This window comes from Procambarus clarkii, unplaced genomic scaffold (assembly GCF_040958095.1).
Source record: "Procambarus clarkii isolate CNS0578487 unplaced genomic scaffold, FALCON_Pclarkii_2.0 HiC_scaffold_667, whole genome shotgun sequence".
NCBI classification, from domain to species: domain Eukaryota; kingdom Metazoa; phylum Arthropoda; class Malacostraca; order Decapoda; family Cambaridae; genus Procambarus; species Procambarus clarkii.
In genome coordinates, this window is record NW_027189700.1 from 66,900 (window position 1) to 77,500 (window position 10,601).

Consider the following 10,601-nt stretch of genomic DNA (forward strand, 5'->3'; position numbering starts at 1 on the left):
AATACGGTGTTAGGACCCATCAATCATCTTCTTTATTGCTCTCAAGCAGTTGAGGGACGAGCGACCCAAGTGTCAGAAGGATCCCTGTATTGCTTGTGTCTGTCGAGGGCTGACCTGGCTTTCCTCGCTACCTGTGATACAGAGACCCTGTTGCTTGCTCGCACCTCTTGACCTCTGAAGGATTCGAACCTAGTTAGTCAGGGGTCTCCATACCCCTGGCGGTCCTGTGCTGTAACCACTTAGCCAGCAATTGTCTGAAAGTGTTGGTAAGTTGTGAGACCGACCTACTTGCACCCAACATCTGACAACACTCCTCTCATTTATTGGGCACAGATATTTTATCAAATCACTTCGGCATGCGAGGGGTGCATGATTATCAAAGAAAGTAATTATAAATAAAATAAATAAATAGATAAAAAAATAGTAAAGATTAAATGATCCATAAGCCAATGTACAACCGAAACATTTACATACACGCCAGTTTTTCACAATGAATCTGTTTTATTTTTATTAAATATAATGCATGACTACATGTGTCATTTCAAATATATTATTTTTCTGTTATTTATTTGTAATTATTTCATTGATGTAGAAGTACTATTTTTCCTATGCATTGCTACATCCGAACAATCTAACTACACTATTAAACTATCTTATTACTGATGTATTTGGTATCTACTTTGAAACACTTGATATTACAATGTATTCCTAGGCCTCCTAGATAGTAGCATAATCCAATAAAATTTTCTGTGAAAATATTTTCTTTTCTTCACTATATATTTCTAAGTTATTATCAAACCAATACTTTTAATGATTATGATTTTTAAGAATATAAATATTCCTCTAAGTGAATTGAATAGCTTTTCTTGATATAATATATATAGTGGTTGGTTTAAACGTATCCTGAAGTAATATATTTCAGGGTAGGTATATTTTTTTAGATAAAGAAATATATTAAATGATGATTATATAAACGTCACTAGATTTGGTTTAAAAAAGAAACACGATATAGGAAACGAAATGGGAATTTACCCAATATTAAATGACAAATATGCAGCTATTATACGCGTATCACACATTTGAAAACAATCGTTTTTCTTTCATTTCAAATCCTTTAAGTGACTACTACTACTAATACTATCTATTAACAGCTAAGTTTCAGATGGAATTTGCACTGTCATTGACCAATAAAACAGCTTAATATTAAAAACACTTTAGGATATGCTCAGTGAAAATTTCAGTTGTTATAAAATACTACACGTGCATATTGAAATAAACACTACCTATATAATTGGTAAAAATATTAAAACAATATAATAACAAGCCTAGTTATATTATCATTGTCTCATACTTCATATTATTAGTATTGTCTCTTACTTCAATGGCCTATTATTTCATTATTGTTTAATTTACTAAAGAGTGGAATATATTCTACAGGTACCGGCGCCGTTGGCCTCGAGCTGCACAAGAAAGGATTCACGTGAGTATAATGAGAAATTGTACAAGACAATCCCTTCTGAATAATTCAAATACATCTGTAGCGGAGTGGTCAGCATAGTTGGCTTACAACCGAAAAGTCCTGGTCTCGATAAGAATGAAGGACCTTGCTATGCAGGTCCTATTTATTTCCAACAACTCCCGCTCATATATTTGTCTAACAAAAGCGTCAAGCTATCTAGTGTGTTTGTCTCTCTGACGTTACATGGTAACTTGTTCCATAATAATGAGTCCAAAGTTCCTGGTCAGTGTTCCCCAATATTTTCTGCCCAGTGTTCCCAATATTTCCTGGTCAGTGTTCCCAATATTTCCTGGTCAGTGTTCCCAATATTTCCTGGTCAGTGTTCCCAATATTTCCTGGTCAGTGTTCCCAATATTTCCTGGTCAGTGTTCCCAATATTTCCTGGTCAGTGTTCCCAATATTTCCTGGTCAGTGTTCCCAATATTTCCTGCCCAGTGTTCCCCAATATTTCCTGGTTAGTGTTCCCAATATTTCCTGGTCAGTGTTCCCAATATTTCCTGGTCAGTGTTCCCAATATTTCCTGGTCAGTGTTCCCAATATTTCCTGGTCAGTGTTCCCAATATTTCCTGGTAAGTGTTCCCAATATTTCCTGGTCAGTGTTCCCAATATTTCCTGGTCAGTGTTCCCAATATTTCCTGGTTAGTGTTCCCAATATTTCCTGGTCAGTGTTCCCAATATTTCCTGGTCAGTGTTCCCAATATTTCCTGGTCAGTGTTCCCAATATTTCCTGGTCAGTGTTCCCAATATTTCCTGGTCAGTGTTCCCAATATTTCCTGGTCAGTGTTCCCAATATTTCCTGGTCAGTGTTCCCAATATTTCCTGGTTAGTGTTCCCAATATTTCCTGGTCAGTGTTCCCAATATTTCCTGGTCAGTGTTCCCAATATTTCCTGGTCAGTGTTCCCAATATTTCCTGGTCAGTGTTCCCAATATTTCCTGGTAAGTGTTCCCAATATTTCCTGGTCAGTGTTCCCAATATTTCCTGGTCAGTGTTCCCAATATTTCCTGGTCAGTGTTCCCAATATTTCCTGGTCAGTGTTCCCAATATTTCCTGGTCAGTGTTCCCAATATTTCCTGGTCAGTGTTCCCAATATTTCCTGGTTAGTGTTCCCAATATTTCCTGGTCAGTGTTCCCAATATTTCCTGGTCAGTGTTCCCAATATTTCCTGGTCAGTGTTCCCAATATTTCCTGGTCAGTGTTCCCAATATTTCCTGGTCAGTGTTCCCAATATTTCCTGGTCAGTGTTCCCAATATTTCCTGGTCAGTGTTCCCAATATTTCCTGGTTAGTGTTCCCAATATTTCCTGGTCAGTGTTCCCAATATTTCCTGGTCAGTGTTCCCAATATTTCCTGGTCAGTGTTCCCAATATTTCCTGGTCAGTGTTCCCAATATTTCCTGGTAAGTGTTCCCAATATTTCCTGGTCAGTGTTCCCCAATATTTCCTGCCCAGTGTTCTCCAATATTTCCTGCCCAGTGTTCCCCAACATTTCCTGCCCAGTGTTCCCCAATATTTCCTGCCCAGTGTTCCCCAACATTTCCTGCCCAGTGTTCCCCAATATTTCCTGCCCAGTGTTCCCAATATTTCCTGGTCAGTGTTCCCAATATTTCCTGGTCAGTGTTCCCAATATTTCCTGGTCAGTGTTCCCAACATTTCCTGCCCAGTGTTCCCCAACATTTCCTGCCCAGTGTTCCCCAACATTTCCTGCCCAGTGTTCCCCAATATTTCCTGCCCAGTGTTCCCCAACATTTCCTGCCCAGTGTTCCCCAATATATGTTTTAAATCAAAATTTATCCAACTAAAATTTACTATTTAGTTATTTGCTTAGTTTTTATTTTTAACATCTAGTTTATATCCACGTGTGAAATTTGTTCTTACATTTGATAACCCATTCTCCTAAAAATGATAATACTTAGTCACTATTTGCTTAAATGTACCGAAATACTGTTAGCCCTAAAATGTTACAATTTTGTCCTATTAATTTGGAAGGCACAACTAAAACCCAACTTAAACAGTCTTAGGCCTAGTATAGCCCATTTAGGTACAATATTAGTTCTAACATAGTGTGTAGCATTGTTTGTACTGGTAAGATTAAGTTAGGTCTTTCATTCTCATTTGTGATATAACAGAATGTCATTTCGGCTAATTCAGTAATATAAAATGCATGCAGAAGACGAGTCACAATGATGTAGGTGTAATATGATGACCAAACCACAGATCAGAAAATTAAGAAAACGACGTTTCGGACCATCGTGGACTAATATTAAGTCAAGTAATGGAAATAAAGTGGAAGAGATGAACAATACGAGGAAACAGAGTGAGGTGAAAGGTGGAATGAATGAGAGAAAGAAGTTAAGAATCACAGGAATGGTAAGAGTCGGTACAAAAATAGATAATAGGAGCCGAGCGGACAGCACGCTGGACTTGTGATCTTATGGTCCCGGGTTCGATCCCGAGCGCCGGCGAGAAACAATGGGCTGAGTTTCTTTCACCCTATGCCCCTGTTACCCAGCAGTAAATAGGTACCTGGGTGTTAGTCAGCTGTCACGGGCTGCTTCCTTGGGGTGGAGGCCTGGTCGAAGACCGGGCCGCGGCGACACTAAAGCCCCGAAATCATCTCAAGGTAACATCAAGATAGGTAAGAATAAGGTAAAACAAAATATATAATGTACAAAAATGTACTGTTTTATTGTATTATTAAAATAAATACATTTATATGTGTTTGTTTTCATATATATATGTTTGATTTAAAAAACAAACACACACACATATATATATATATATATATATTAACAATCTTTGGACAACACCCACCAGTGGGACTCGAACCCTCGATGGCGTAGTGGGTTAAAGCATACTAGTTATGCCAGCTACTGGAAGGTAGTTGTGCTTTCTGGGTTCGAGTCCCACTGGTGGGTGTTGTCCAAAGATTGTTAATCTTCACTTGTGGTTTATGCAAGTATAGGCTTATATATATATATATATATATATATATATATATATATATATATATATATATATATATATATATATATATATATATATATATATATATATATATATATATGTCGTACCTAGTAGCCAGAACGCACTTCTATGCCTACTATTCAAGGCCCGATTTGCCTAATAAGCCAAGTTTTCCTGAATTAATATATTTTCTCTAATTTTTTTCTTATCAAATGATAAAGCTACCCATTTCATTATGTATGAGGTCAATTTTTTTTATTGGAGTTAAAATTAACGTAGATATATGACCGAACCTAACCAACCCTACCTAACCTAACCTAACCTATCTTTATAGGTTAGGTTAGGTTAGGTGGCCGAAAAAGTTAGGTTAGGTTAGGTTAGGTAGGTTAGGTAGTCGAAAAACAATTAATTCATGAAAACTTGGCTTATTTGGCAAATCGGGCCTTGCATAGTAGGTTGAGAAGTGCGTTCTGGCTACTAGGTACGACATATATATATATATATATATATATATATTTCAAAATGAAAATGTTGACATATATGTTCCATAAAACTTTAATAGAAAGTAACATTCTAGAAACATAGATGCCCTGGAACCCTCAGAAGGAATGTTGAACATTCTTAAACGAACTGAAGTGTACAGCCTTACCTATCAGGAGTTCATATCCCAGAACCCGACAACAATTTCTGAAGGTGAGAACCCGTCCACATCTTTGTCTTTAAAAAGTATAAAGAAGTATGAACATCCAGAGTATGGAACCTTAAGTGAGTAGTTCAATGCCTCTGTATTCTAAAGTAAATGTTAATATACATAGAGATACTTAACTCCTACCTGACATCCATACCACTACACTTAATTACTTTAATTCATAACTTATATAAAAGCATATGTCCAATAATTCTATCATTAATTCATAATAAACTTCTTCACTTATGTCATTTAAACAAATTTAAATGTTTTTCACGTTATTATCATACAAATTTTAGTCTGTGTGTATTGTTTTTTTACAAGTGGTGAGAGTCAGTAAGCTAATTAATAGCTGCTAGATTATGTTACATTTACTGTTGATGTCTCGTTTTCAAAAAGGAAGGAAATTGTACTTTCTTTGAATAAAAAGATGGCAGTCAACAGGAAGCTGACGTTACGTCAGGTGTGTAAGCCAAAGAAGGCAGGTATCATTATAGCGAGCTGTGATTGGTCAGAATGACCCGATGTATGATTGGGGAGAGAGGTTGTAATGAGAGCAGCCAGGGAGGGAGGACCTTGAGAGGGCAGCAGGTGTGGGAGGAGCTCGGGAGGGCTGCAGGTGTGGGAGGACCTCGAGAGGGCAGCAGGTGTGGGAGGACCTTGAGAGGGCAGCAGGTGTGGGAGGACCTTGGGAGGGCAGCAGGGGAGGGAGGACCTTGAGAGGGCAGCAGGTGTGGGAGGACATCGAGAGGGCAGCAGGGGAGGGAGGACCTTGAGAGGGCAGCAGGTGTGGGAGGACCTTGGGAGGGCAGCAGGTGTGGGAGGACCTTGGGAGGGCTGCAGGTGTGGGAGGACCTTGGGAGGGCAGCAGGGGAGGGATGACCTTGAGAGGGCAGCAGGTGTGGGAGGACCTCGAGAGGGCAGCAGGTGAGGGAGAACTTTGAGAGGGCAGCAGGTGTGGGAGGACCTTGAGAGGGCTGCAGGTGTGGGAGGACCTTGAGAGGGCAGCAGGTGTGGGAGAACCTTGAGAGGGCAGCAGGGGAGGGAGGACCTTGAGAGGGCAGCAGGTGTGGGAGGACCTTGGGAGGGCAGCAGGTGTGGGAGGACCTTGAGAGGGCAGCAGGTGTGGGAGGACCTTGAGAGGGCAGCAGGTGTGGGAGGACCTCGAGAGGGCAGCAGGTGAGCGAGAACTTTGAGAGGGCAGCAGGTGTGGGAGGACCTTGAGAGGGCTGCAGGTGTGGGAGGACCTTGAGAGGGCTGCAGGTGTGGGAGGACCTCGAGAGGGCAGCAGGTGTGGGAGGACCTTCAGAGGGCAGCAGGGGAGGGAGGACCTTGAGAGGGCAGCAGGTGTGGGAGGACCTTGGGAGGGCAGCAGGTGTGGGAGGACCTTGAGAGGGCAGCAGATGTGGGAGGACCTTGAGAGGGCAGCAGGTGTGGGAGGACCTTGAGAGGGCAGCAGGGGAGGGAGGACCTTCAGAGGGCAGCAGGTGTGGAAGGACCTTGAGAGGGCAGCAGGTGTGGAAGGACCTTGAGAGAGCAGCAGGGGAGGGAGGACCTTGAGAGGGCAGCAGGTGTGGGAGGACCTTGAGAGGGCAGCAGGTGTGGGAGGACCTTGAGACGGCAGCAGGTGAGGGAGAACTTTGAGAGGGCAGCAGGTGTGGGAGGACCTTGAGAGGGCTGCAGGTGTGGGAGGACCTTGAGAGGGCAGCAGGTGTGGGAGGACCTTGAGAGGGCAGCAGGTGTGGGAGGACCTTGAGAGGGCAGCAGGTGTGGGAGGACCTTGAGAGGGCAGCAGGTGTGGGAGGACCTTGAGAGGGCAGCAGGTGTGGGAGGACCTTGAGAGGGCAGCAGGGGAGGGAGGACCTTGAGAGGGCAGCAGGTGTGGGAGGACCTTGAGAGGGCAGCAGGTGTGGGAGGACCTCGAGAGGGCAGCAGGTGTGAGAGGACCTTGAGAGGGCAGCAGGTGAGGGAGAACTTTGAGAGGGCAGCAGGTGAGGACCTCGAGAGGGCAGCAGGTGTGGGAGGACCTTGAGAGGGCAGCAGGTGTGGGAGGACCTTGAGAGGGCAGCAGGTGTGGGAGGACCTTGAGAGGGCAGCAGGTGAGGGAGAACTTTGAGAGGGCAGCAGGTGAGGACCTCGAGAGGGCAGCAGGTGTGGGAGGACCTTGAGAGGGCAGCAGGTGAGGGAGAACTTCGAGAGGGCATCAGGTGTGGGAGGACCTTGAGAGGGCAGCAGGTGTGGGAGGACCTTGAGAGGGCAGCAGGTGAGGGAGAACTTTGAGAGGGCAGCAGGTGAGGACCTCGAGAGGGCAGCAGGTGTGGGAGGACCTTGAGAGGGCAGCAGGTGTGGGAGGACCTTGAGAGGGCAGCAGGTGAGGGAAAACTTTGAGAGGGCAGCAAGTGTGGGAGGACCTTGAGAGGGCTGCAGGTGTGGGAGGACCTTGAGAGGGCAGCAGGTGAGGGAGAACTTTGAGTGGGCAGCAGGTGAGGACCTCAAGAGGGCAGCAGGTGTGGGAGGACCTTGAGAGGGCAGCAGGTGTGGGAGGACCTTGAGAGGGCAGCAGGTGTGGGAGGACCTCGAGAGGGCAGCAGGTGTGGGAGGACCTCGAGAGGGCAGGTGAGGAGGGAGCCCAGCAAACAATTTTAGGTTGCCACAACTTACCTGGAAAGTTATTTAAAGTAGTTGCAACGTTTGGTTTCAAGTATTAGCTGCGTTATTGTGTGGTCGTAAATAGGTTGCCACAACTTACTGTACAACGTTGGATAAAGAAAATTTGAGACCTTGTGGCAACCTTAAATGTTGTATAAACGTAGTTTTCGAGATTAATGGTATATTTAAAAATGTAGAAATATATAAACAATTTTTTTCTACATTTTGTGAAAATAAAATATGAGAATAATAAAGGTGGGATTAAAATTAGTTATTCATTATTTTCACTTAATGCAGAATCCATGAAGGTGGTGGTGGAAGTGTTAGTGGCGGTGGAGGTAGAGGTGGTGGTAGTGGAGGCGGTGGTTGTAGTGGTGGTGGTGATTGTGGTGGTAGTAGTGGTTGTGTTAGTGGAGGTGGTGGTGATGGTGGTGGTAGAAGTGGTGGTGGTAGTGTAGGTGCTGATGGTAGTGGAGGTGGTGGTAGTTGTGGAGTTGTTGGTAGCAGTGGTTGTGCTAGTGGAGGTGGTGGTGGTGGTAGTAGAGGTGGTGGTTGTGGTGGTATTAGTGGAGGTGGACGTGGTGATAGTGATGGTTCTTTTACCATACTGAAGTACACTCTACCATACTCAAGTACATCCTTCCATCCCAAGTGCATCCTATCATTCTCAGGTACATTCTACCGCATTAAAGAATATGCTACCATCCTGAAGTACATTCTCCCATCTTCAAATACACCCTGTAATTCTCAAGTAGATCCGACCATCTTTAAGAACATCCTACCATCCTCAAGTACACCATAATATCATCAAGTACTGTTTCCAACCTCAAGTACATCCTACCATCGTCATGTATATCCTACTATGCTTAGGAAAACTCTAACATACTCAAGTACATCCAATCATCCTCAAGTTCATCTTACATTCACAATTACACCCTACTATCCTCAAGAACATCCTACCATCCTCACGTATATCCTACCATCCTAAAGTACATCCTACCATCCTCAAGTACACCTTACCATCTTCAAGTACATCCCTTCATCCTCAAATTCACCCTACCATCCTCACGTACATCCTACCATCTTCAAGTATATTCTACCATCATCAAGTACATCCTACCATACTGAAGTACATCCTACCATCCTCAAGTATATCCTACTATCCTCAAGTACATCCTACCTTACTTAAGTACAGCCTACTCTCCTCAAGTTCACCCTATTATCCTGACGTATATCTTACCATCCTCAAGTACATCCTACGTTTCTCAAGTACATCTTCTATCCTCAACTACATTTACTATCTTCAAATACATTCTACTATCCTGAAGTATATCCTACTGTACTCAAGTACTTTCTATATTCTTGAAGTACATCTTACCATCCTCAAGAACATCCTACCATCCGCAAGTACATCCTACATTCCTCAAGTACATCCTATAATCAAGTACATCCTATGCTCAAGTACATCCCACCTTCATCTATTAATTTAAACCCTACTATCCTCATGTACATCCTTCCATATCCAAGTACATCCTACCATCCTTAAGTACACCCTACCATCCTCAAGTGCATGCTACCACACTCAAGTACATCCTACCATGTTCAAGTTATCCCATTATTCTGAAATACATGCTAACATCCTTAAGTACATCCTACCATCTTAAAATAGATCCAACCATCCTCAAGTGCATCCCACAATTTTGAAGTAGATTCTACTCTTCAAGTACATCGAACTATCCTTAATACATCCTTCCATTCTCAAGTACATACCACCATTATGAAGTACATTCTATCATCCTCAAGTACATCCTAACAATAAATAAACATTAATGTAAAAATGTTACTTGACGAAAATGTAATAATTTGACAAAATTGTGAATAATAACGATGTTTTGACTTCTTTTTCATGGGTAGAAATGTTAACTTATATATAGTCAGCTGTCTGAAAAGTTATCTATAATTAATATATTTATATTAAATATATTTTATTTAAACATCTTTTATTCCATTATTTTATATTCTTTATATTATCTTTTATTGTTACGAGTTCGATGCAAATGATGTAATGACATCATGAGTGATCATGTTCCAATACTTGTGTTTATAATGTTGCTGCCGGGGGTAATGTTTGTCTTGTGTGTTGTTGCCAGACACATATGATGTGGTGGTGACCTCTGGCAGCCTGGCTCAGAGCCATATGCCTGTTCAAGCTATTGATGAATGTATCCGGATCACCAAGCTAGGTGAGAACACTTAAACTGTATTCCCAACGCACCTAATAATCATTACATTATTCAGTTTCTTAAGTAGATAATAAATTAATTATTGAAGTACCACATCTTTGAGATATTGTGTCTAGTCTGTTATTGTTAATCGCCTTTACGTGATCGTAAGGCGGATAAAGTTCACTGTCCATCCACAACGTCTCATTAATTTGATGTGAAATGATTGATAAATGTGGATAAATCTTTCATAAGAGCCCACTTTCCATTAGGGCTCCGTGAGTGGGTTACACCTCAGAACTCCCTGAGTGGGTTAAAACTCAGGACTTTCTGAGAGGGGCTATACATCAGAGCTCCCTGAGAGGGGCTACACATCAGAGCTCCCTGAGAGGGGCTATACATCAGAGCTCCCTGAGAGGGGCTACACTTCAGAGCTCCCTGAGAGGGGCTACACTTCAGAGCTCCCTGAGAGGGGCTACACTTCAGAGCTCCCTGAGAGGGGCTATACATCAGAGCTCCCCGAGAGGGGCTATACATCAGAGCTCCCCGAGAGGGGATA

At 42.8% G+C, this 10,601-nt stretch overlaps 1 protein-coding gene across 1 annotated transcript in view; it reads left to right on the forward strand.

Annotated features, from left to right (window-relative positions):
* Positions 1-1,437: 1,437 nt before the first annotated feature.
* Positions 1,438-10,601, forward strand: part of LOC138361726 (guanine nucleotide exchange factor subunit RIC1-like) — a gene marked incomplete at its 5' end in the record, with an annotated part of 16,177 nt that continues 7,013 nt past the window's right edge. The window contains 4 exons of the mRNA XM_069320901.1: positions 1,438-1,480; positions 5,061-5,248; positions 8,712-9,009; positions 9,189-9,346. Coding sequence (XP_069177002.1) covers positions 1,438-1,480; positions 5,061-5,248; positions 8,712-9,009; positions 9,189-9,346 — 687 coding nt within the window. The remainder of the gene's footprint in view (positions 1,481-5,060; positions 5,249-8,711; positions 9,010-9,188; positions 9,347-10,601) is intronic.